The 26,133-nt window shown below is 33.9% G+C and overlaps 5 protein-coding genes across 6 annotated transcripts; 3 read left to right on the forward strand and 2 right to left on the reverse strand.

Moving 5' to 3' along the window:
* Positions 1–2,086: 2,086 nt before the first annotated feature.
* LOC131803779 (zinc finger protein 236-like) lies at positions 2,087–4,318 on the forward strand. The gene is made up of 2 exons (XM_059125470.1): positions 2,087–2,407; positions 2,508–4,318. The coding sequence occupies exon 2, from the start codon at positions 2,519–2,521 to the stop codon at positions 4,058–4,060; it is 1,542 nt and encodes a 513-aa protein (XP_058981453.1). The 5' UTR covers positions 2,087–2,407; positions 2,508–2,518; the 3' UTR covers positions 4,061–4,318.
* A 4,477-nt stretch (positions 4,319–8,795) lies between these two features.
* Positions 8,796–10,406, reverse strand: LOC101893589 (AP-3 complex subunit sigma-1). 2 transcript variants are annotated; one of them, XR_002194577.2, is made up of 4 exons: positions 10,248–10,406; positions 10,084–10,175; positions 9,452–10,014; positions 8,796–9,385 (listed from the first exon to the last, which is right to left on the reverse strand). XR_002194577.2 is itself a non-coding variant. In XM_005183332.4 (3 exons), exons 1-3 carry the CDS (start codon positions 10,314–10,316, stop codon positions 9,600–9,602), a joined length of 576 nt encoding a protein of 191 aa, XP_005183389.1. In that variant the 5' UTR covers positions 10,317–10,406; the 3' UTR covers positions 8,796–9,599. The 2 variants fall into 2 exon arrangements, 1 of the variants encoding a protein (XP_005183389.1); XM_005183332.4 differs by having other exon boundaries at positions 8,796–10,014.
* A 3,492-nt stretch (positions 10,407–13,898) lies between these two features.
* Positions 13,899–14,820, forward strand: LOC101894594 (nuclear receptor 2C2-associated protein). Its single transcript, XM_005183338.4, has 3 exons — positions 13,899–14,188; positions 14,255–14,345; positions 14,460–14,820. Exons 1-3 carry the CDS (start codon positions 14,151–14,153, stop codon positions 14,754–14,756), a joined length of 426 nt encoding a protein of 141 aa, XP_005183395.1. The 5' UTR covers positions 13,899–14,150; the 3' UTR covers positions 14,757–14,820.
* Positions 14,821–16,491: 1,671 nt separating this feature from the next.
* Positions 16,492–17,212, forward strand: LOC101893811 (large ribosomal subunit protein eL38). The gene is made up of 2 exons (XM_005183333.4): positions 16,492–16,626; positions 16,703–17,212. Exon 2 carries the CDS (start codon positions 16,703–16,705, stop codon positions 16,913–16,915), a length of 213 nt encoding a protein of 70 aa, XP_005183390.1. The 5' UTR covers positions 16,492–16,626; the 3' UTR covers positions 16,916–17,212.
* A 1,814-nt stretch (positions 17,213–19,026) lies between these two features.
* Positions 19,027–20,494, reverse strand: LOC101894756 (probable protein kinase DDB_G0277539). Its single transcript, XM_005183339.4, has 2 exons — positions 19,910–20,494; positions 19,027–19,844 (listed from the first exon to the last, which is right to left on the reverse strand). Exons 1-2 carry the CDS (start codon positions 20,357–20,359, stop codon positions 19,071–19,073), a joined length of 1,224 nt encoding a protein of 407 aa, XP_005183396.1. The 5' UTR covers positions 20,360–20,494; the 3' UTR covers positions 19,027–19,070.
* Between the last annotated feature and the right edge of the window lie 5,639 nt (positions 20,495–26,133).

Genomic DNA, 26,133 nt, shown 5'->3' on the forward strand with positions numbered 1-26,133 from the left:
AGACAAAAAATCAGGTAGACGCTCAAGCAATTTTGTATAATACAAAATGCCTTGTTACATTTGCTGCCAGATCCTACAAAAATGTCAAAATGTAACTACGAAAAATCGATCGAAAAAAATAGATATATCGAAAAAGGGATAATTAATAGATTTCTGTAGGTTCTGGAACAATAAATATATGTGAAAATAATTTCATATAAGTTAATAAAGCTATATACCATGGTAGAATTAAGAAGGCAAAGTCATTTTATCATATGTTTATATTTTTTGCCAAAATTATTCATTTGACAACATCATATTGCAAAATTTATATTTATAAATCCATTACATTCGCAGAAATCAGAGATGGGAACCTATTTTTTATTCAGTGAAATTTGACAAGGTAAATTACAGAAAATGCAGAGATAGGAATGCTTATTTGAAATGACTTTACCTTCTTAATTTTACCATGGAATGTATAAATGTACATTTTGTCAATTAGCTATTGTCAAATGAATAATTTAAAACAATGTAAACATATGTTTGCATGACTTTGCTTTATTAATTCTACCATGACAAGGAGATCACAAACTGCCAAAACTTCTTAAATCTTCCGATTTAGTTAGGTGCGTATTTCTGTAATTTTGCGAAGCTGTTCCACCTCCTTATTGTACCATGAATGCAACTATGTACTAGAGTCTTAGTATGTCAAATAGACTGCACCAATTGGTTTTGTTTATTTAACATTATTCAAAAAAATATTATACTATATATTATTAATTATTGAATCCAAGATAGTAGACAAGATTGTTTTATCCCAAAATAGTATTTTTTTGTTCATTAACGTGGAAAATTCGAATTTCTGTTGCATCTAAATTTGAAATAATTTCAAATTATTTTCATTTTTATTCAAAACAATACACACATATACAAACTGTGTAAATGCTTTGACAGAATAGGGACACCATAAGAAAACAATTGTATTTAGGGGGTAACTTTGTTCTACCTTCTGTAATTGTGCTATGTGTGGACCCATGGTACAATGAAGAGAAGGTAGGCCAACTTTGAAAAAATTGCAAGTATATAGGTCTACCTGTTTGGCTTGAAATGTCAGAATTAGTATCAAAACAATAAAAAAATCAAACAACTTGTTGCATTTATTTTGAATAAATAATTGAAAACCGCGAAAACTGAATGAAAGGTCAACACTTCTTTTCAAAACCAGGTTCTGTATATCTCTAAAGGATTATTTCGCTGCAGAAACTCTAGATTTTGTCGATGCATACGATGAAATAAACATTTTGAAAACATCCGAATTTGAATGTTTTCTGAACAATTTTTTTGTTATTGAAAAGAAAACACATACATAAACAAATAAATGTGACATATTAAGCCAAGAAAATAAAAAAAATTGAAATCATATGGTATCATAGCCCTACCTTGATATCATTGTACCATGTGTGGACCTATATGGTCCATTTTCAATACGAAAATATCTACTAAACATGGTAGAAGAATATAGGTAGACGCATCGACACAGCTGCAAACCAATTTTGGAATTGAAAATCTTGAATGAAAAATTATTTAAATTTGTAAAAATTTTTGAAAAAAAGTGAATTATAATAACCTCCGAATGACGTCTTTGAAGAAAACATATAAAAATCGACTTATATTTTAAATAACATATAAAATTGTTTGACATATCAATGTTTCCAAGCGTTAATGCATCCATGGATGCATCTACCTGTGTTCTTCTACCAAGCTACGGACCTATAATACATTTGAGTAAAATTGTATCAAACAAATTCAGTTCGTTCGGAAGTTAGAGTGGTTTTCACAGACAGTTAGGTGGATCGACAGACCGACGGACTGACATATAGTATATAATATATGGATATTTCGAGGTGTTACAAATCTGAATCTCCGACTAAATATATTAAAAAGTCGAACATAATGTGAAATATTTTGTTTTTGGCGGCTTCAAATTTCACCTCATCGGCATCTAATTTTGCAGTCAGCTGTTCTACCGCTGTTTTGACAGTAGACACGCTTTTTAAATAGGTTCTTCTGGCAATTTGATGAAAAGAAAAAACAGAATTGGAAAAACTGCCGAGAGTGTTAGACGTCGCGCCGCAGTCGTTGTTCGAAGTGAAAACAAAAAATATTTAATCATCACAAATAACAATAATAAATAAAAGGAACTTACGCGTATTAGTTAGTTTTTTAAATCACAAACAACTGAAAGCATTAATAGTTATTTTTACGATTTCTATTTGAAATCCAAAAGGAAAACAAGAAAGAAAAGTTCTGTTGTATTTGTGTGCAGTTTATACTTGGTTGTTCGAGCTAGGAACGCCCACCTAAAAACAAAAACGAAGGCGTAAAAATATATTTTGAATAGTCATTAATCCAAACCCATATAAATGAAGTAAGTGTCCAGCCATCCAGTCAGCTATATAAGTAGAGGTGGCTGGCGTTGTTTGCGTTTGTGTAAATATAGAAATTTAATTTATTGCCTTTGCTTGCAGTTGATATTGAAATGGCTGCCTTGAGTGACACGCCCACACCCACTCCAACTATAATGCCCAGCGTCTCCATTAAAGTAGAACAGGGTGTGTTGGATGATGATGAAAACACTGAATATGGGAGTGGTAATTATGGGGACCATAGTAACAGCAATTCAAACTTCAACGAAACTGGGAGTAACGGCAGCAGTCCAATTGACTGCAAAAATACAGATGCCGCCAAAGTTTCCTTCCACAGAAAAGTACAAATAAAAAATGAGCCAGCCATTGAGATAAACGATGGTTTCTATGACATGAATGTCAGCAGCGATGATAATAAGTCATTGTCGCCCAGTACACCCCTCAGACCTAGTGGAACATCTCCAATAATACGATTGACGCCCACCGCCAAGCTAATGCCGACACCAAACCCAGCTAATCCCAAGAAACGTTACGAGTGTCCATATGAAAATTGTACAAAAAGTTATGGCAAGAGTTCACATCTTCGTTCACACTTGACATGGCACACGGGCATTAAACCGTTTGTATGTAAAGATTGCGGAAAAGGATTTACCCGGTCCGACGAACTTAATCGTCACATACGCACACATACGGGTGAGAAACCATTCGAATGTGTTACGTGCGGTAAGAAATTCTCCCGAAGTGATCATCTGACAAAACATTTGGCAACACACACAAAACAGCTATTGGGTTTGTTGGGCGGAGAGGGATCTACTGTTTTGCCTTTAGCAACGACACCTAAAATGCCCAAACTTATTCCATACTCCCCAACGCAATTTCTAAGAGAACAGCATTGTAAACTCGCACCCACCGGCGGTTTATGTAAAACACCAGCGCTCATGGCCCGCGAAGTTATATTCGATAAGCAAATTGACATAAAGGAAGATTTTGGAGAAAAAATCCAACAGACTTTAAATAAAAATATTGGATCCGAATGTCAGATGCAATCAAGCGATGGGGTAGTAGTTAAGGAAGAAAAAATCGAATCTGAAACAGTAGAAGAGAAACCCAAAATACTAATCGCCAAACTTGAGGAATTATCCCAGAGAAACGGAATTCAAAACGTTCAGCCCGGTTTAGTTGGACGACATGATAATATTGTTGGTCATATTTATAATTTGCAGAGATCATCTGAAAATACTTCTAGTTATAGCACGACAAAGCCATATCCAAAATTAAATCTTAAATCGGAGGAAAAAATTAATGAAGATCCAGACGATGATGCAATTATGCCAGAAGCTAATTTGCCACCATTAATACCTATGCCCAGCAGTGTTAAAGCATTTACTCCTATACCAATGCCACCAAAATCTAAATCTCACTTAGACTTGCCGAAAATTAAACAAACTGTAAAGGAATCCCCACCACATGTAGATGATGATAGACCACATGCTTGTAATCAATGTCCCAAAAAGTTCAAACGACCCGATGAACTAAAGCGACATATACGTACCCATACAGGTGAGAAACCGTATGCCTGCAATGAATGTGAAAAACGTTTTATGCGAAGTGATCACTTGAAAAAACATATGAACTCCCACACCAGGATAAGATGATCAGCGAAAGAACACAAATGGGAAAGTGCGTCATAATCGAAATGTCATGTTTGTACAAAATAGTATTGTTTAGTTTTTTCTTTCATTAGAAAGTAAGAGTCAAGTCAGGACTTTAAACGTAACTTAAAAAAAAAAGAAAAAATCATAATATGCTGGAAAATATACGATGCAGGTTCGTAAATTGCTATTTTTTAGAGTATTTTATTGTTTTAGCATTTAAATTAATTTAAACAATTAAATGTAAGTTGTAAATTTGCACTCGTAAAGTATTATTTTGAATTGTCCATAATAAACACTTGTTATTATGTATGAGGTTTAAAAATGAAATATATAAAGCTTATTTGATTTGTTAAGGGTCTGCTTCTGAGGAAGGGATAAGAAAAGATCGAGATTGTTAAGTAAGTCTTTGATCAATTGAATCCCCCAAACTATTTCTGGTTAAAATTACATCGGAAATATATACATCTCTGGGGAATGGTACTTAAAAACTTTATGATTTTTTATTTCGGTATGAAAGATATGATTGAAACATGCATTTATATTTAGACGAAACGCCCACACCTTGAACTTTGATAATGTTATAGAGGGGTGTGTCATCAGTCAATATGGTGAGAAGACCCCAAGTAAACCAAGTCAGTTGTTTACTTTTAATTTAATAATTAATCTATTTTTGTCATAAATTCAATATAAAAGAAAAGCGAACAGGAAATAAAGTTAAGGGTGCCCAACTACGTCTCCTATACGCTTCATGGAAAAATGTAATATGTTTTAAATCAAATAATTTGTTTAGGTAAAGAAGAAAGTGCTTCTAATCGCACGAAATTCCAATACGCATGCAAAGAGACTCCTTAACGCCGGTGTGTTATGTGAGTGTAGTAGGTTTGCAGTAAGGGTACCAACAGTATTCTTACGGAACTTTGCTAATACCTGGGTGCTTTAACGAATATTAGGTTTAGTTCCGTGTCCTTGAGGCTATGCTATGTTCGACCTTAGTCCCTTTACAAAGCAATGGCATATGGAAGAAAATTAGTGGGACGAAACGCAATGGTAGTGTTACAAGACTGCAGCAAGCATTCCGACAAATTATTGCAGACACGAACATGTATTCTAGTATTCACTCCATCGCAGTCTCAGAAGTCATGGAAGAATGTAGAGTGAAAACTGTACTAGGAGAACATTCCCCTCCTATCTCAGCTGAAGAGCGATAGCTGCCCCGACAAACCGGAGTAGTTTTGGCACAGTTAAGATCCAGATGGTGCCGCTTCAATTACTATTGGGCTCGGACAGCGATGTGCAGAACATCTGCCCAGCTTGTGGCACATGTACACATGACACGCTGCACCTAATTCGCTATCCACCCAAACCTCCAAACCAAAACTCCAGTCTCCAACTCGTACAGGTTGCATTCTTTTTGTAGACTGGACTTAGAGGCGATTGAGAGTAGTCAAAACGAGCACAGCAGTACGAGCTGCCATCAATATATTTGCCCTTTATGTAGACATGTGTGCAAGTTGCTCCCTAGTATGGTCTCAATGTCCATTCTTTTTTTCCAAATCGTTGAGCCTTTTATTGTTTTAGTAGAAAATATGACAGGCTTGGATCACTAATTAAGTATGCCATTTCAAAGTACATTATTTTGATAGTTGGAAGATATCTTCACTGAATATTCCTTTGGGAATAAGAATTTTAGAATACTTGCTCCAAGAGTTACCAGTGGATTTTATTAGATAATTATTGCGGGTGGTGTTTAATAAAAAATATAAGTGTTTTCTCAAGTTTGTTCCGCAAAATTTGCCTTGCTTCGCATCAAGAAAGTAAAGACAAACACTGATTATTTTGTTTGAAACATAGTTTTGCTAAGTACACATGTGTCTGAACAGAAAAGTTGGAAATGTTGTTTCATTTTAAACAAATCGCCCAAGAATTGTACGGGACGTGCAAAAGATCTCTTGATATTGTACAACATGTGTTCAAAGGATCACCATCTGTAAAGAATCCTACTAATTCCTAATATATCTTGATTTAAAATGTAATGTAAGACTCTACTTTATTGAAAACGTTTTTTAAGTTCCAATTTCCAATTGCCTGTTCGTGGGAATGGTCCCTGTATAGACTTATACAAGTATATGTAGGTAAATAACTACTTCTCAATCAAATTCAAAACATGATGAAAATAGTTGAATTTCGTATCAATACTAAAAATCATAGAATGCCTACAAAATTTACCAGCAGCAAACACTCCACACTACACTGTGTAACGAGCAAAGCCGTTTGCCATGTTACGCCCCCTTTTTTTCGTCATCCCAGCTAAATGTTCTTTGCTGCCTCTGCTGCTGTTGTTGTTGTTGTTGGCGCTGTAATTTATAAAATAAACGGATATTTGGCGTGTCTGCCGGAATGTTCACTGTGTTGGCCCGGTTGAACGCACACAACAAAAATTTCATTTCACATGACATAGTAGTTTAAAGCTACAGATCCGAACAGTATTGAGTTTTAGTCCGATAGCCTAATGTAAGGCAAGGTGAGGAGTGTTGGTGGTGGTGGTATGCCACAGTGAAGGGTCTTTGTATGGAAACACACACACATAAACACAAGTTACTGCTTGTTATTTTAGCTGAACGTGGGTTTTTGTTTGAATTCTGCCGGCAGCGCTGCCTGCCACACCTTTCCTGGTACCTTTAGTTCACCATCATCAGCATGTATTTTTGGATTTTTAGGGCGTTGAACGATTTTTTTCCTGTTTATTATTTTTCTTCTTCTCTAAATGGGGAGTGGTTGGTTTCAATTTATTCCGCTTTGGACTGGTTTGCCTTTTTTATGTTAAAGGAAAGAAATGAACAATTTGGACATTAAAATGTGGCATGGAAAGTGATTCAATATTACAATTTTACAATAAAAGCGCTTCTTATGTCTTAAGTAGGGATGGGGAGGTAATTCGGTGTTATCGTTTTTCGATTAAGCATAACAGATGAAGACCACATAATTGTTAATATAGTCCGTAGTACCGATCTTTAAATAGTTAAAGTCGAATTAAAAACAATTATCGGATACAACAATATTTCAATTGCTTTTAATTTCACTACTTAACGAAATCTGTCGGTAATCTAGCGGTGAAAACAAAGATAGCGGCTACTTTGACTTGCCAATAGAATAAATGTTTTTTAACTTTACTTTCAATTTTTATGAAAATTTGGCGTTTGAAATTTATCGATTTTTGCCGGCAGTTGGAGAATCCAACTAATTTGATTTTAATTGGCCGAAAGTGGTGAACTGCCGAATTTAGTTTTCTCCGATGAGAAAACATTCGTTGTCCAGCAGTTTGTAAACAAACAAAATGATGAAATGTTTACTTGCCAAAGAGGTCAGCTGAAAATGTGCACCTTCGGTTGGCCACCAGAACTCAAGAGCCGGACGTGTGATGGTGTGGGCAGCCATAACAGCCGATGATCGCTCTCCGCTCATATTAATCGACCGTGGCATCAGAAAAAATGCCGAATATTATCGCGAAAATATTCTGGATGGTGTATTAAAGCCTTGGGCACGCAAACATTTTGGCCGCAGACCTTGGACATTCCAACAGGACTCAGCACGCGCCACCCAAGAATGATTAAATTTTTAGCGCACAAAGTGTCGATCACCTCAAGCAAGCGCTTTGCCGAGAATGGCCCAAAACACCGCAGAGCAACATTCAGGCAGCGTGTGACGGTTTAATTGGCCGTTTTAAGGTCATAATTCGTGCCAAAGGTGACTAATTCGAATAAATCTATCAAAGGAATTATCCGTGTTTGTCCGAATTTCGTACAACTACAATTTTCCATTAAATTCTGACAGAGTTCGGAAGAGATGTTGAAAATCTGAAGATCGAAAATTTACCTAAAAAAGCAAAGGGTAAATCTGTTTTTCGAAGGAAAAATGGCGAAATCTATCCTAGATTATGGGAAAATATAATGACCCAAGAGTCTTGGCTTTTGGACGCGTGGTTTCCTTTTGTTACCATACTTGGTTTCAGTAGCAGGATCTTGCGGTCCAATTTCAAATACTTCGCGAACAATGTGACTGCCTATAATTAGGTTGGGAACTTTGAGAATTCAACTCACGTAATTTGTTTAATTAATCTTGGAATTTTGTCTGATGCCGACGTTCCGATTCAAAAAATTTTATGGTATCTCGTCGGTGAAAAGAGACCTGATACGGTGTAGTTCTTCTCACAGTGACTTATTATACTTTTTCCAGAAATCCAATGTTGATATTTGATGTTCATTTTCTGAATTTGGTGCCATTAGGGTTGGACGGCTGAAGCTAACCATGATCATTTCCTAGTTCCGCTGCCTCTACTGCATGTTAGGTATTCAATTAAAAGGCTGCAGCTGTGTAATGCTTAGAAAAAATCTTTAGCTATTAGCACATCAGAAGGGTTGAACTTCTATTGAAATAAAAGCTTGGTGAACTCTCCTACTTTGAACCAAATACTTTCCCTTGGCGAGAGAAAGTGTGGCAGATTAGCTCAAGTGTGATAGAACAGAATAATGTAATTTAAGTCCTTTATTCCACCCCACTGCAGGTGCAACCCTTTCTCAGTAAGCTGTTAACAAAAAAAACTAGATTGTTTTTAGGGCCTTTCCTTTTTCGAAATGTAACTCCAAATCCCAACATAACAATATCTCAAATTTGCCTTTACACAAAAAATAACAATATTTAAACCTATACAAACAAAAATAAAACGTTTTGGAAACTCTTCTACCATTAACATAATAAACTTAATTTTATTATTAAATAAAAATATACATAGTTTTTTTCAAGAGGAATAAAATATATAAGTATGATAAAGAAGTGACGTTCTTGTTATTTTGCTAAGCAGATATTGTATACTGCGAGCTGTTGCATATACTATACTTTTGCCTAAGATTCTCTCTCACCGACTGGAAATTTCCAATTCCAAATACACAATCTTCTTTATTTATATATACAAAAAACTAACTAAAATTCGAATTATTTATTTGGCCTTTTTTGATTTCTTATGTTTCTTTTTGGGATCATGACTCTCACCTATGTTTTGTTGCTCCCTAGATGTAGCAGACAAATCGAAAGATTCACGAAACAATTTCAAACTTTGCTCATGAGCTTCGGCAACATCGGCCAAATGTTTGGGGGCACCGCTGCGATTACTCGACTCAAAGGCGTTGCAATTTTCGGGATCCATGGATGACTGTGATTGATAGTAGTCATAGTTGAAGGCGGAAGCAATTGCGTCGGCCGAAGGAAATGAACTAATGAAGTCGTCATCTTCAATGGGCTCATAGATGGATTGATTGAGAAATTGCGTTACTGAAGATGTATAAAGATTCTTATTGGCAAACTTTAATGAATTATTATTTGTACTGCTGTTGTTACCATTGTTGTTGTTTGGGTTTAACGCATACGCAGCCAGAGAACTTAGCGCTGTGGTTGGGTTTATGTTGGATGTCGGTGAAGTGAGACGTTGCAAAACAAAACTATCAACAAATGTGGAACTGTTATTGACGTTTGTGGTTTGCCCTGGTCAGAATTTTAAGTCTTTAATGGCTTGAGGCAAATCGGGCAGTTTAATATCTTTGATTTGCTGGGGAATGTTCATACTTTTAACCGCACTAACGGCACGAGCGGGCGCCGCTGATATGCCAGCCTCCTGTTTAACTAACTTATTCTGTTCCTCAATCCGAGCCATTATGTCGGACATATTTGTCTGTAGAACCATACCGCCCATGACCAATTCGGCCAGGATATGATGTACGGCATCGGCGTGAAAAATTAGGTCCAACTCACACACATTCTCGAAACATTTGTCAAGTGTTTCAACAAACACCTGAATGAGATCTAATATCCCCAGTTCACTTTCTGAGGAATCAACACAAAACACGAAGTACAGCGTGGCATAATGGCGATAGATCAGCTTATAATCCGAACCACCAATCAAGCTGAAAATATAGAAACCAAAACGTAAAGTTATTAGATGTACAATAACAACAATCTAATTGGACACCAACCTGCCACCTTCCAAAAAATTGCACACATTATCATCTCGCTTTGATACCAGTTGGAATGTTTCCTTGATTATTTGCTGCTGCATATCTTCATTCTGCGAGGGGGATGTTCAATGTTAAAAATCTAATGTAAATATTGGTTTGCACAAATCAATGATAAAACTTACAAAATATTGATAAAATTTGGAGAGGCGCGGTTTGCCATGATTGTTAAAAACTAAAATAGCTTTTATCATAATTGTTTTATACTTAACTTATCAAGAAAAAAACAAAATTCACTTTAACTTTTCTACAATAAAGACAGAGGGCGAAGCCGATGTAAAATTCTCGGCGGCTAAGCACAAAAAAGTCGGCGGCGGCTAAAAGTCGACTGCAGTGGCATGGTATAATTATTACAGGTAGCAGCAAGTCCCAGATGATTTGACTCTATAGTAATAATAGTGTTAAACTCGATATGACGTTTTGTGATTTAATTCCATTTCTTGATATACAATAGGTATACCCTTTTTGATATGAGATTTCACTGCAGGACAATGTGAACATATTTTTTGCCTAATAAAAGAAAAAATCGACGTTGAACTTAACAAAAGGCTCATGGTGATGGTTCGGAAACTTTTTGGGGGTTGGGGAACAGCGAGACCACGTTAGATAATAAATTCGTATATTTCATGTTTCTAAAATTGCAAAATGTAGAATACTTTATGTATGTATGCTGGTTGGTTTCAACTTGGAAGGGATGTTGCCTTTTCCACCATTTTCTAGCGATTGCTTGATGTGTTAAGAGATTTGGACGTACAGCTAACAACTATACATTCAGGGGAATGATGTGAAAGAATTAATTTTACATATTTTAAGAAGTATTCTTCTGCATTTTCAATTTAATAATCCAAATTCCAAAAATGTATATTTTTGAAATTACAATAATTTGTTGAAAATTAATTATTTTGTTTACATTTTTAGACATATAACTCTGACACTTTTGTATGTGGTTGTTGTTAATATTGTTGTACAACAACACTTGCTGTTACCTGTATTTTTCTACCATGCTGCAGTCGAAAGAAAATCGGCAGCAGCGGCTAAAGCAATATACGGCCGGCGGCAGCTAAAAGTCGGCTAAAGCCGAGCACTTTAACGTGAAAAAAGATTTCGTTTGATTTCATAACTGTCAATTCATTTGATTTAAAATAAAAATGAAAATATAAGTTTATATGCACATTTGTTGCTTATAGCACTTCAAAAAATATAATAAAAATACTTTAATTCGACAAAAATGGTTCGACGACCGCCTTGTTATCGTGAAGAAACAATTGTTTCTTTAGTGTTGTCGGGTGCAGGCTGCTTCTCATTGCATTTACACAATTCCCGGCATATGAAAATGCTTGCTCAGAAGATGGCTGGAATTCCAAAGCACATATTTGCTACAGTAGCAACATTTGGAAAAATCTATAAAAAGTAAATGGTCAAAACGTAGCATGCTTCAAACAAGTTTAAAATGTGAATCTTTAACGTACTTGTTTGTTCTGTCGCCACCAATCTAGAGCCTCAACCGGCTCGACTTTCGTTTCCAAATATTTTCTTATTTCTAACTCTACATTATTTTGTACATTAGAATGCGATGGTCCCATAAATTCCAACATTCTTTGGCGACTAGCTGATATTTTCTGCAAGTAAAATATACGTCAGTTAAGTTTACCTTTACATTCATTAAAACATAATACCTGTTTTTTTTTGCATTTGGTTTAGTGCTCGTTGATGGCTCATTTAGTAATGTGTCATCGATTTCCTTTAATTTTTCAATTTCTTCCGTAATCAAGCTCTCCTTGGAAATTGGAGACAGAATATCATGCACAAGTTCCAAGGAGTTTGGCGATTGTTTGGGTATCTGTAGTATATATTTATCTAAAACAGGTCAGTTTTTGGCATGGGTCCATAAGCGCCATAATCAATCCATAATCATTCTATATACTTTAAATCGTTTCGTAAAGTTTTGCAGAGCGAAATTGCATAAATTTATTGTCAGTTCAAAAGATGATTTTTTTCTTCTTTCTTCAATAAGGACATAATGCATTCCTGAAAATAAATGGCGTCCTCAAAAATTTTTAAAAACGTGCCAAATTCCGTTATAATTTGCTTTTACATCGTCCCAATCACTAACAGATTCTTTTTAGCTTTAACTAATGCTACATTTATAGTGGATATATTATTGGTATAGCTTTGATCATTGCAAGCAGAGAGTTCCAACGTGTTGTAACGGAATTTTCCAAAGAGGTGTGTTGCTTGACGTTTAAAGTTGCTTCAAACTGTTCAGTAAAATAGTCATCTCCATGTGGAAATTGTTCGCAACCATCCAAACTCTCCAAAATTATTTCAACCTCTGTAAATATTTTTACTAAATCGCTTTGTTCCTCCATATTTTGAATATTTGATACAGCACATATGTTTTTTTTCCAACAGGTTAGATTCTTCAATTTTTTCTACAACTACTGTTCCAGTGTGAGATCGTGGAAAGATCTCTGTCTTGAGCGTTACAATTTTCATTTGAAAATTTTGGCAGAAACGCACTTTTTTGTTTATGTAAGACAAGTGCTTATGTTTATTTGACCACACATCTAATACAAGGGTAAAATTTTTTGGGCGACTCTTCAAGGATTGTTTTTACGTGGGCCAAATATATGTTATAAACATCGTTTAAAGCCGTCGTAGCTATTGTCCTATCTGTGGGGAATATAGCCTTTGGGTTTAAGAAAGATATCAATTTCTTAAATCCTGGCCTTTCAACAATTTTAAACGGTTGCAAATCGCAACAGCACATTTCGGCGACCCGGCGAGCATTTTGTTGTTACAACTTGATGAGGATTTCAATGCATTTTGTGTCATTTTTGGTTATTTAAAGATTTCACGTCCAAGTTAGGTACAGTCCGTAGATAGTTCATATAAATTGTGGTTGATGTTGATTTTCCAAAACTAAAATCATAAACAATTACATACATGCGAATGGAAAAAATTAGAAATTCTTACCGTTTTAAATCGGTCTTTTCATCCAAACACAATTTGCAAAATTTATGTTTTTGAAGTATATGCCTCTTTTTAAAATAGAAATCATCAAAATATTTCCAACATATTGATATACCACCTTCATTTACAACAACCTTTTCCAAACTTTTAAATTCATTTTTCTTTTTAAAAAGATCTTCATATTGAGATACATCTACATATAGAGAAATATTGATTTCAGTATCAACAGATTCGTCTGAATCGGATTCTGATTTAGTCAAAACTGTTTGACCCTTTTGGTCAGCGGAAAAATAATTTTTTATATTCCTTTGACACATTTTGCATTCTTTTCCTTAAACAAGCAAAACCACAACGAATTTTTGGCAAACAATGTGGTTGCCACTCCATGAAAATTCGTAAGTTACAAAAGATTGCCAAAGGTTTTGTAATAAAAAAACAAATCCACAAAGACATAATACCCTTACCACTATGTGGTGTAGGGTATAATTAATATAAATAGCCTACATATATTTGCTTCTTCTTCGAAGACGAGTGCGCAATGTAAATTATCGTCCAATAATGTGCATTTTTATATGTTTATTAATCGATAAGATTAAAAGACATTTGAGCCGATGAGAGCTGCTCAGATCACATAAAAAAAGCCGGCGGCGGCTGCGAGCCGACTGCTAGCCGATCGGCTTCGTGCTCTGAATGAAGAGCGAATTATGAGAGCGTTGGAAACAAAAATAAAAACGTTCCAACGAAACGAATATGAAGGCCACAAAGGAATACTCGATAAAAAATAAACGAAAGCAATGACTCGGGATACTCTGTTGTTTACGAATGAGTGTAGTGCATCTTGGATTAAATTTTGTGGAGAAAAACCAATATTCCATGACCACTATGCCTAGATCAATTTTTACAAAAGGGTTAAAAGCTGTAATATTTTGATGTTGGTAATGCTATCGTAAAAAACAAAACAACTAACCGTGTGAACCCCTTAACCCAGCGACACACAATAATAAACTAGTTCATATGCTCTTCTTTGTGAATATTAGAATTGAGACATCAACATCATGGAAAATCTATTAACAACACAAAAGTTTAAATGCAGGTAAATTAGGTATATTTCTACAAATTTCTCACCAATTTAATATGCATTTGTATACTTTTGTTTTAGTGTCAGTTCTGTATTGAATAAAGATACGAAACAACATGGCAAACAATTTCTGTACGATGAACAAGATGATACAGCATGGAGTTCGAATGAAGTAAGATATTGGTGGTCCATGTACCATTTTTTTTTTGAAATTTTAAGCTAGAACTAACGTTTTACAGAAAACAGTAACATTTGCTAATTTACATTTGTTTTCCCCCTAATTTAGGGTTCACCACAATACATACACATAGAATTTGAAGAGTTGCAAACGATGTCGGCGTTTTCATTCCAATTTCAAGGTGGATTTGCCGCAAAAGATGCTAAAATAGAAATTCAAAGCGGAGATGCAGCGGATACAAAAACTTCTTATGAGCAGCCATTTTACGCTGAAGACATCAATGCCGTTCAAACTTTCCAACTTAAAGAAACTCAAACAAACGTGAAGAGAATAAAATTTATATTTAGATCAAGTACAGACTTTTTTGGTCGAATTATTGTATATATTTTAAGAATATTTAAGTAGTTCATTTTGTGTTATGTAAATATGTATATTGTTTTAGAAATTAAATGTGAATTTTTTAATGGGACCTATATTGAGTACTTTAATGTGAAAAATAATTTAACATTTTATTTAATTTAAATTTTATTTATTTATTTAAAATATCCTTGGTTTTTGGCGATATAAACTACACACACACTTAATAACGTGCAAACAATCAAATTAAATTGACAATTTATGTAACAGAGAATCGCACGTTTTCAATCACCTGAATACTATTTTTCTTTTTGCAGACTTGTAATGTTAAACATGTATTCAGGTTTTGTATGTTTTGTTTTGAATAAAAAATAAAATAATTTTGAAAATTGTCTAATTCATATTTATAGATTTTGGTGATGAAAAATAATTGTAATCGTATTAGGATAACGATATTGTGAAAACAACAATGACGTTCCACTTATTTACCTCTACTTACTCTGAAAAGGAATCATTAGTAAAAACTCTTCGATTTTTTCCAATTTTTTTTCCAGAGGTAGTTATTTTACCCTGATTCCCGGAAACTATTTTTTCTTGAGGGACGGACCCGAGACCCCCGATTTTTGACCCGAAAATCTGGGTTAAAGATTCGGATCCACTTACCCTATATAGAGAATATAGGTATCATTTAAAAGCTTATGAAAATACATATCCAACGATTAATGGGGCAATTTTTAAGCGGTTCCGAAGTTATAGTCAAATTATTGATTTTTTAGACCCGGATTTTTTATAAAAACCCCAAAATGTCGAAAAAGGGCCCATTATGGGGTCAACCAAACTGACGCCAAATTATTGCTGACACTCTTACCTTTCCAAAATGCTACAATTTGTGCTAATAACTTTCCAATTTGGTTGACCCCCAAAATGGGCCCCCTTTCGACTTTTTGGATGTTTTATAAAAAATAGTCGGGGTCTTGAACCCGGACATTCGGGTCAAAAATCTGGAGTCCCGTGTCCATCCCCCAAGAAAAAAATAGTTTCCCGGAATCAGGGTAAAAGAACTACCTCTGGAACAAATTTCGAAAAAATAGAATAGTTTTTACTAAACTAGAGTTAAGCCGGCATTTGCTAGCTTCAGAGTATCATTATACACATTTAATTAACCGTAGGTATTGTATCAGGAGTGCGACCTTCTATGTTTGCACAATGGCATGACAGATATTATCTAAACGCATTGTTAAATTCATAAAAAACACCTTTGTTACCGTTCAATAAAACTTGCAAATCTTTTCAAGCTTATATTGATAAAAATTGTGTAATGAGCAGGATATCTACAGTCCCTGAAAAATAGCATAAATTTTTTAAATTGAACTACATTAAATTAGCACCTTTAATTTGCGCCTTCATTTGATAAGAAAATTACAATTTAAACTTTGATATAATCTGCACATCTACGTTACTAAATTGATATTTTTATTTTGAACTTATTCCATAGAAGAATATAAAAATAAATAAATAAATTGAACCATAAAACATTTGACAGACAAATTTATTTTCATATTAAATTTTGAGGAATTGAGATTACTTAACTCTAGTTTGGACAACGAAACTTACTCATATGGGATCTAACTGAGGTGTATAAATATCTACATACATAATAAAACAAACATTAAATCAAATTTAAAAAAAATATTTTTTTTGTCAAAAATAACTAAATTCTGCCTACGTAAAATGACACGTTATTACGTTGCGCTGCAAATAACCTCGAATGTTCGAAATTATTAAAATTTCCATATGGCAATGCCTTGAATGTCAACTGCAACCAACTTCGTGTTTCCTTTTCTCTTTCTTTCGAAACGTGGAAAACATCAATATTGGTTGGTTTTCTCGTAATTTTTTACAAAAATAATTTTGCAATGTAAGTTTTGGATTAAAATACCGACCAAAATGTCCCCCGATGACTAATGTGCTGCTCTCCTCTTGGTAATTTACAGATGCCCCGCGAAATCAAAGAAGTTAAGGATTTCCTGAACAAGGCCCGTCGTGCCGATGCTCGTGCCGTCAAAATAAAGAAGAACCCCAGCAACACCAAATTCAAGATTCGTTGCTCCCGTTTCTTGTACACCTTGGTCGTTCAAGACAAAGAGAAGGCCGAGAAAATCAAGCAATCCCTTCCCCCAGGCTTGCAAGTTAAGGAAGTCAAGTAAATTCGCTATGCTTGACCCCCCACCCTGCAAAATTATTCTATAGTTGTTGTTTTGTGTATGCCAAGTGATGACGGACAGACAATGTTTGTCCATTGGAACTGGGAGGAGTGTGAATAACTGAGGTGTATAAATATTAAGAAATTCATCTGGGAAGCTGTATTTGTTTTTAAAATGCTGGATTATTTCCAACGTGAATGATAACAACAACAAGTAGCACCTTAGTAAGCAGATTTTTTTGTAAAAAACATTCTTCATTAAATGATACAACAACAATGTTGTAATAATTTAAAAAATAAATTACAGTGATTGTGTTTGTTAATTATGGTGGGTGCAATATGTGTTCCTTGTTTACATTGTACTGGAAGTAACAACAACAATAATAATAGCTGCCGGTGTATTGTGTCATATGGCTTGGGGTACCCGGTGTTCTTTGTTGGGTTGCATTTTGACTCGTGATTAGAAGTGCTTGTCTCAGTTTTTTTTACAAATATATGGTGATGGATAAATTAATCAAAATTAGTGGACATCGAAATATTTTCGATTCAGTTATGACGTGAATTTTTCAGTACTCAGTTTTATATAAATGGCAAAAAATACTTGTTGCAAATCAGTGTATTACATGCTTTATTATAATAAGTCATTTTTCTAGCATGATATTTGGAACATTGTTATGTTGAGATATTTTTAAAAAATTTAATAAATAAATCGTTTTAGCTCTTAATTAGGACCGTTGATATATCTAATATTAGTTTGAATAATAGTAGGTTTCCCTTATAGATAGCAACCCCATTTACCGGCAGGAAAAATTTCTTGTGACAGGTTTGTGAACCATTTTGCTATAATCTAAATGTTTATGTTCCTAATGGATCGAAACTTTCTTTGCAAGTTTTTAAACAAAGATACAAACTCTTATAAGCATCAGCTCAGATAACTCGATATAACATAACAAGACTTATGACTGTATTAGTCGGTAGTCATGCGACCCTTTGAAATCAAGGTAAGTGCCATTGTTTGAAATAGATGAAATCATTGAGCTCTGTTGGGTTCAAGTCCATAGCAATACAATGGAGAATGAAATGGCAAGTAGGTTAGCTTGGATGGTTCCCAGTACTTTGACTTCTGACCCTTCTGTCATTTAGTAATTCATATCACCACAAGCATAGAGTCTGGTCACTGCAGGATCAAATATCTGACCTCAAGATGGGACAACAGTGGCCATGACTACTGTTGACCATGTGAGAATGAACAAGTGGTAGTGACAATTGAGCAAATACAATGCTATTTAACATGATACAAAAGCTATTTGGTAGGTGGGAAATATAAATTCTCATATTCTTCTCCGACTCTGGTGCTATCATAATTTATATGCTTAAGGCATGTTTAGGCAAACCAACGTACTTCTACAAAGAGTTCTTTACTACCTTTAGATTATTTCTCTATCTCAATGTACAATTCCTAGTTGAACACATTGGACCAAAGATCTCCGAGTGAATCAACTGATGACTCCTGTGTAACTGAACATCTTTAAAACAAATCAAAGGTCAAAAAATTATTTGAAATCATAATTTGGTTGCATATCTCCTCGCAAAAAATCTGGTTGCAATCAAATTCTTACAATCTCAGTACATATTTCTGTAAATGTTCTGCCCTTTTCCAATTGGCAATGTCTGTAACGTGAGAATATCTGAAATATATATCATGGTATTTTTCTCGCCTTAAAGTATGCTTTAATTATGGTATTTTCATGATAATTATGGTACCTATTGCAATGGGCCTTGTCGGTCAACGGTTTCGTATAGCCTCCATACAACGGTGCCTCCCAATATTCGGTATTTTGATGATTTTAGCGACTTTATTCAGCGGAATTCTTTCAATATTTGCAGTTCGTTATGGGTACTATAATCAGTGACGGAAAATTGCATATAAATGTCTACGTCTTCGAATAGCCACCCCCATTTAAGGGCAATTTTTCGAAATTATTTGAAAATGTTCAAGATCCTTCCTAATGGTGGAGGGTATTGAATGTTCGGTCCGGACGAATTTAGCTGCTTTTTTCCTGGTTTTATAATTAAATTTACATATTGTTTTTTGTTTATTTCAAAACTACGTAACTTTATAAACAAATGCCTTTTGTTGAATCTTAAATACCAATAAACTATAGACCGTCATCTTCTTCACCAATCTCCAACATTGCTTGCATAATTTTACGTTTAAGTTTTTTACGAGATAAATCTGAATTCAAATTACGAAACTCCGTTGCAACCAATTCTCCAAAAGCATCCCATTGATCACGGGCAACTGGTGTGGATGTGGTTACGGTTGTATGATTTGTATTGGAGGAAGACGCAATAACTGGATTATTGTTAACCATTGTTGCTGATGGAGAGGAAGTTGTCACATTGTTGTTGCTGTTGCTGTGGAGCACTGCAGATGATATATTACTGGAATTCAATTCAATTATGGAAGCAGCATTTTCATGATTGAGATGTATAACATTGCCGGCATGATTAGTTTCACTTGCAGAGTTATTTGTTGTTAAGGTGGAATAATTATGACTGGGGGCAGCATGTTGTTGTTTTGGTTTTTGTTGTAAATATGTGCGGGGTGTTGAGATAAAATGTTGCTTTTGCATCTGATGCTGCTGTTGTAAGGTGGGCAAATATTTTTGATCTATTGTCTCTTCAGACACAAGTGTCGATTGAACAGCAGCACCACCCTCACCATTGGTTCCAACTTCGTTCAACTCGTTTTCAAAATTTTGAAAATCTTCAGTTGATGTCTCTCCATGATTGTCTTCATACTGTAACTGGGACGTATCATCATTGCTATATTGATTGGAAGTTGTAGAGCTACTACTATTATTTTGCGGTATTACTGTAACATGTACATCCTCTTCGGCACTGTTGTAGTCAAATCGTAAACGCATTTTCTATAATCAGAAACAAATGTATTCAATTTAGTTGGTTATATTTCATGACTTAGCTGCTCACTTACCTTTGGTGTCTGATAGTTACAGCTGCTCTGATAGCCACCTGGCCGTGGTTCAATTACATTACGCAAAAACATTAACGCCTCGAAATGACTCCATTTGCAGCCAATACTTGCATCTCTACCCTCAGCTCCAGCCTCTTCCATGCGTTGTTCCAGTTTCTTCATTTCCGTATTGAATTGATTGCGTAGATTATGAATCTTCTTGCCAAAATCAAATTTACTAATGTTCAAAGTCGAACAAATGTCTTCAATGGCCCGATTACGTTTATCCTTGCTCTTATAGGACTCGTGCCAGTGATTCCAAAGACATTCATTCTTTTTGTACAAATCGATCAGTTGATTTACTTTTTCGCGTGACCATACGACACCACCACCGCCTCCTGGTCTGATGGCAGACACTGCAGCAGTCTGTTGCAGGGTTTGTTTGCTCGGCATTTCACATTCGACTTTCATTTTTTCGACTTCCCACAATACCTTTAGATTTAAATATTTTATTTTAACGATGTTTATAAGGCTATGTGCAATAATTTTCTTTTTTGGAGCAAAAGAAATAAAATACTTCGGCTGTGCTAGTTGTATTTTGTTTGTTTATAGCATGTCATATGTTTTGCCACTCTCTATTTTGTATAGCATGACAGATAAATGTATGAGGTGTTACCAGATGTGACATAAGATTTGGGCGGGGGCGATAAATGAAATTACATCAATTGACTCGGGACTTTTTCTGTTATAATATAAAATTTCGAATGAATATTTGTTGCATGTTTGAATGCATAGAGAAGGGAACAAAAAGTGGTTTATGTGAAAAAATACGTAGAGTAGCTGCTCACAGCAGACATATGTTAGAATAAAAATTCAATTAAAGAGCATTATCACCAATAACATTTTCGGAACACAAAAAAATGCCCTCGAAATTGTATTTAAACGACGTTTTTAATCCATTGAACGTTAATTTTGCTTTTAAAATTTACTTAATATCCGGAAAAAAATATTTATAAAATAATAAAACAAAAGATCTTTATTTTTTTTTGTATATTTCTTTTTAAATCACGTTTTGGGGCTGCTAATAGTCCTAGGAAAAAATAAAAAGAACTAATAATAATTTAAAAAAGTTAAAATACAAATTTAGAGGCTATTATTAAAAAAAATAAATTTTAAATTCTCCTTGAAAATTAATAAAAATATCTGATATTTGTCGAAAATTGTAAAAATAAATAATAAAAAATATACTTATTAGCTACTGAAAAAAGTTCTTTAACAAATTTAGGTTTGGGACCCTGTGATACTCTTCGAAAAAATACATAAAAACGTTTTAGGAAATAAATTCGAAAAATCTTTTTAGTTTCCTGTTGATTATCGAATAGAAAAAAAATCATTAAAAAATGTTAGGGGACTCCGATAGTGCTTGAAAAAAAGAAATATTAGGAAAAAATTAAAAATATTTTTGGTAGTCTCTAAGATATTATTCTTTGCAAAATATATGTTTGGTTGCTATTGACAATTGTTCAATTTCAAATTAGCATTCCCAAATCTGCATTTTCTGTAATTTACCTTGTCAAATTTAAAGGCATAAGAAACAGTTCCCACCTCTGATTTATGAATATAGATTTTGAAATGTATAAATTTGAAACAATTGTAAACATATGATTACATGACTTTACCTTCTTAATTCTACCATGCTACTGACTCACAAACGTGACTTCTTTTAAGATAACATTAATCATAAAATATTTGATGGTTCCTTTCTTAAAAGAAGTCACGTTTGTGAGCTCGCGACAAACAAAAAAAAAAAAATAAATAAATAAATAAATAAATAAATAAATAAAATTTAACATTGAAAACATTCATTAAAAGTTTCCGTTTAGTAGCCATTGGTCCATATTTTACGGGTTTTATTTAGATTTTCGTTTACATTGAAAATTTAATGGATTTTCGACACGAAGTCGTAGGTAGTGTCCTCTATATAAATAGTTATACCCTAGAATACCATATGTTGGGGGTATTATAACTTTAATTGGTCTAAAAATTATATAACACTTCGAAATATTGATCTAAGACATGGAATATTGTATAGGGATCTTCTTATCTCGCCGAGCTGAGTTGATTTAGCTATGTGTGTCCTTTCATTCGTCTGTGCGTTTTAATTTATAATCACACAACAGGTTGCAATTGTGGCTCCATCTTTACGAAATTTAGCATGGAGCATGGTTTTTGGAGATGATCGCAAAATATGAGTTGAAATGGAAAATACGAAAATTTTCCTTAAACCTCGAATGTTCTTAATTCCCGCGAAAACACAATCACACAAAATGGTAACTCCTGTAACGGTCAGAATTGAATTGATGCTCATATATCAAAGAAGGGGATATTAGACCGCTCATAACTCAAGAACAGAATAAAACCTAGAAACCTCGCATAAAAGATGCTAATGAAAATATGAATATTTTTCTATAATATTTTTTGTCATTTTTTTTGTCATGAGATCGCATGAGATTTTTTCAATTTGACTTACAATATATAATTGTAATTTCATAATTGTTATACCCTCCACCATAGTATGGAGGGTATATTAAGTTTGTCATTCCGTTTGTAACACCTCGAAATATACATTTTAGACCCCACAAAGTATATATATTCTTGATCAGTATAAAGTTCTATATCGATTTTGCGATGTCCGTCCATCTGTGGAGATTACTGTAGCTTCCGAACGAAATGAAGTAGGTCGATAAAACTTTACTCAAATGTATATTATGTTTGCAGGACTTTTGGTATTGAAAATGGGTCATGTAGGTCCACGTTTTGGTATAGCCCCCATATAACGGTACCTCCCGATATTCGGTATTTTGATTTTTCCCATACTAAATAAAATGAAAAATTTTAAATGTGAAATTTCTGTTGTTTCTAAAAGAGCGAATTAGGTGTTTATCTTAGCCCAACATACCAAAATAGCTTGGGAATATTATTACAATAAACTTGTGAACAAGAGCCTAAATCTTGAGAAAACATTGAAATAGGTTTGTGTAACAAGTATAGAATAATCGAAATTGAACCCTTATTTATAAGCTTATACTTGTAATTGTAGAATAAGCATACGAATGTAATATTATATTAAGCTTATTTTTGTAGTAGTGTAAAATATTATTTGTTAATTTTTAATCATTTTACGCATTTTTTTCTTTTCATCACTGCCTCATGTGGTATCAAGATACGCTTTCTTCTCCTTTATTTGAGATTCTACATCTCTTCCACTAAGACTACACATATATTGGTTTCCTGCTACTTTTTTAATGCCTCCAGTCTGAAATGAGATTGAAATAATATATACCACAGATTCCCAGATTTATTGTTCATCATTACCTGAAATGGGTACTAAATTTGCAAGATTTTGCTTTTAGCCAGAGAAAACAATTGTTAGCTGACAAAAAAAATCAAAACAAATTGGTCAACAATGGACAGATTTGAGAAAAGTTTGTGCAAAATAAATGTTTCTCAAGCATTGTTCTATTTTTCTTTTTTCAATTCAAATTGTTGGCCCTTTGTGGTGGAGGTACTTGAGGGAGTAGACGGATATCGTCCTAGCACTGATACGGTTATTGGGATGCACAGAGTTTAAAAAATTGGATGATATGTTTTTGGTAAATTATTTTCTTTGAAATTGACCTTTTTTGAGGTAGGTACCAATAGGATTGGAACAATACGGCTCATCTACGAACTCGATCTATATTTTCTAAGCCAAATCGGGGGCTCCCTCTAGGTCGATTCCAAATGTCCTGAAACGGATTTGACCCAAATAGACCTGGGGTCTCGAACCGTTGTTTGGATGAGACCCGTTTTGGCCGTATCAAATGTGTTTGTAATCAAAAATGATTTGTTTTAAGATAATTCATTTTGTTCTATTTTGGAAGAATTTAAAAATTACAATTTTTGTTTATAGAATATGTACAGTTTTCATTTACCTTCTAATAAATTGATTTTTAACAGCTTCTTATATCCCATAATTCTTTGTTTGGCCTTTGAACTTTAAGACGCTTATTTAAATGCCGAACTCTGAAATGAATCCGGCATTTGGTAAATTAACTTCTAACTAATTAACTTCTAGGCTTTCTTTTACGAGGCGTTCTTTATTTATTTATTTATTTATTTATTTTTTTTTTTTTGAATGGGATATAGTAATAACATTAATTTTATTATAAATAGTTTCTAATTGCTGCTCAGATGGTTTCATAATGATTGCTCCTGACATTGGTATTCTTCCAGATTTAACTTTCGAATCATATACCCTGATATACACCTAAGTCTGTTTTTACACGGTAGATTGGTTCCAGAAGAAGCCGTGTAAAAAAAAACCGTGTAAAAAAGACATTGATCTTATACAAAAATGGGTGATTAGGAACAATCTCTAAAACCTATTAAAATTAGTGAAAAACAAGAAGTTTTTTTTTTCTTTACCAAACACGTCTTATTGCATTAACAGTTCACAAAATATTAACACGTTTCAATTGCTGTGACCAGTAAATTTTATTGTATGCACGTAGTGCTATTCACATTTGCTTTGACCAGTAAAAAGTGTTTGTACGCGCTAAAGGGGAATTCACTTAAATCTTTAAGCTAGTGTTCGCAAACTATCGATACTATCGATGGTTTCAGACTTTTTTCTTTCATAAATACTTTTTTGTGATATGAACATACTTCGCAAAAATTAAATTTGACAAAAAATTTTAAGTACATAAAATTTCAAATCGTGCTAAATGGAATAAAATCGTGTAAATAAATTAAAAGTATTCAATTTTCAAACCGTGTTATATCAAAACCGTGTACAAAAAGACCATGTAAAAACAGAATTAGGTGTATATTCTAAAGCGTCATCTTGAACAATGCCAATGTCATGAGCATTCATTTCGTTGATTTCGGCCAAATCGGGTGTTTGCGTCAATTGTCGTTCCTCATTTTCGGATTCGTATTATTATCAGTAATTAATTCATTTAGACTGATCCATTCGAAATTTTCATTTACGTCGAGTCCTGTGGTTTAAACTTAAAGTCCTGTGGTTATGGGTGGTTGTTAAGGTCACCTTTACTTCGTATTGCGTCAAAAAAGTTTTCCAATGTATCCTGGTTAAGTCGTCGAGTTAAAATACATTAGATTTTGAACTTTTGTACGTATTCGTATAACATAATTGGGGCGCTGTTCGATACCAGAATTCCCTTTTTGGAAGACTTCCAATGTATTCTTATTAGGATAATAGGTGTTGACATTAATTTGGTCAGTCTTCCAATACATTTTTTTGATTTTGTAGGTCATTGCCGAATGGTTCCTACTAATGGTAGGAACTATTGTAAAAAAATAATTAATTTGATAAAGCCCTAGTTTTTTTTTTAGCAATTTCCTTACCTTTCCGGGCAAACCAGTTGTACCAGGAGATGAATTATGTACATTGAACCAGTCATTGGTCAACTGAATAAATTCAGCAGTGTCCATTGCATTGTACAAGTCTTCATTGTACCATGGAGAGAAGGTCGGCTAACTTTGTCGGAATTAGTATCAAAACAATAAAAAATCAAACAACTTGTTGCATTTGTTTTGAATAAATAATTGAAAACCGCGAAAACTAAATGAAAGGTCAAAATTTCTTTTCAAAATCATGTTCTATATATCTCTAAAGGTTTATTTCGCTACAAAAACTGTAGATTCTGTCGATGCATACATTGAAATAAACATTTTGAAAACACTCGAATTTGAATATTTTCTGAACAATTTTTTTGTTATTGAAAAGAAAACATATACGTAAACAAATAAAGTTGACATATTAAGCCAAGGCAATAAAAAAAATTAAAATCATATGGTATCATAGCCCTACCTTGATATTATTGTAGCATGGTACAATGGTAGAAACATTTGCTTTCTCAAATACCCATGGCACAATTACAGACTGTAGAACAAAGCTACCCCCCAAATACAATTTTTATCTTTAGGTGCCCTTATTTTTCCCAATATAAGGATTTTGTTAAAAAAATTAAAAATTACCAAAGCCTACTGTTGCATATTTAAAATATTATTTGACACAATAAGACTCCAACACAGAGTTGTATCTTTCTAGTTTCTTTGAAGTTGAGCAACCTTTCTTATTAAGCCAAGCAAATACCGATATTTTTTAGAGATCGCATGTTTTTGGAAAATATTAGTTCCGAATCTATGATGTTTATTCGAAAAGAGGAGCAATTTGGTTC

Source organism: Musca domestica, unplaced genomic scaffold (assembly GCF_030504385.1).
Source record: "Musca domestica strain aabys unplaced genomic scaffold, Musca_domestica.polishedcontigs.V.1.1 10, whole genome shotgun sequence".
In the NCBI taxonomy this organism is placed as follows: domain Eukaryota; kingdom Metazoa; phylum Arthropoda; class Insecta; order Diptera; family Muscidae; genus Musca; species Musca domestica.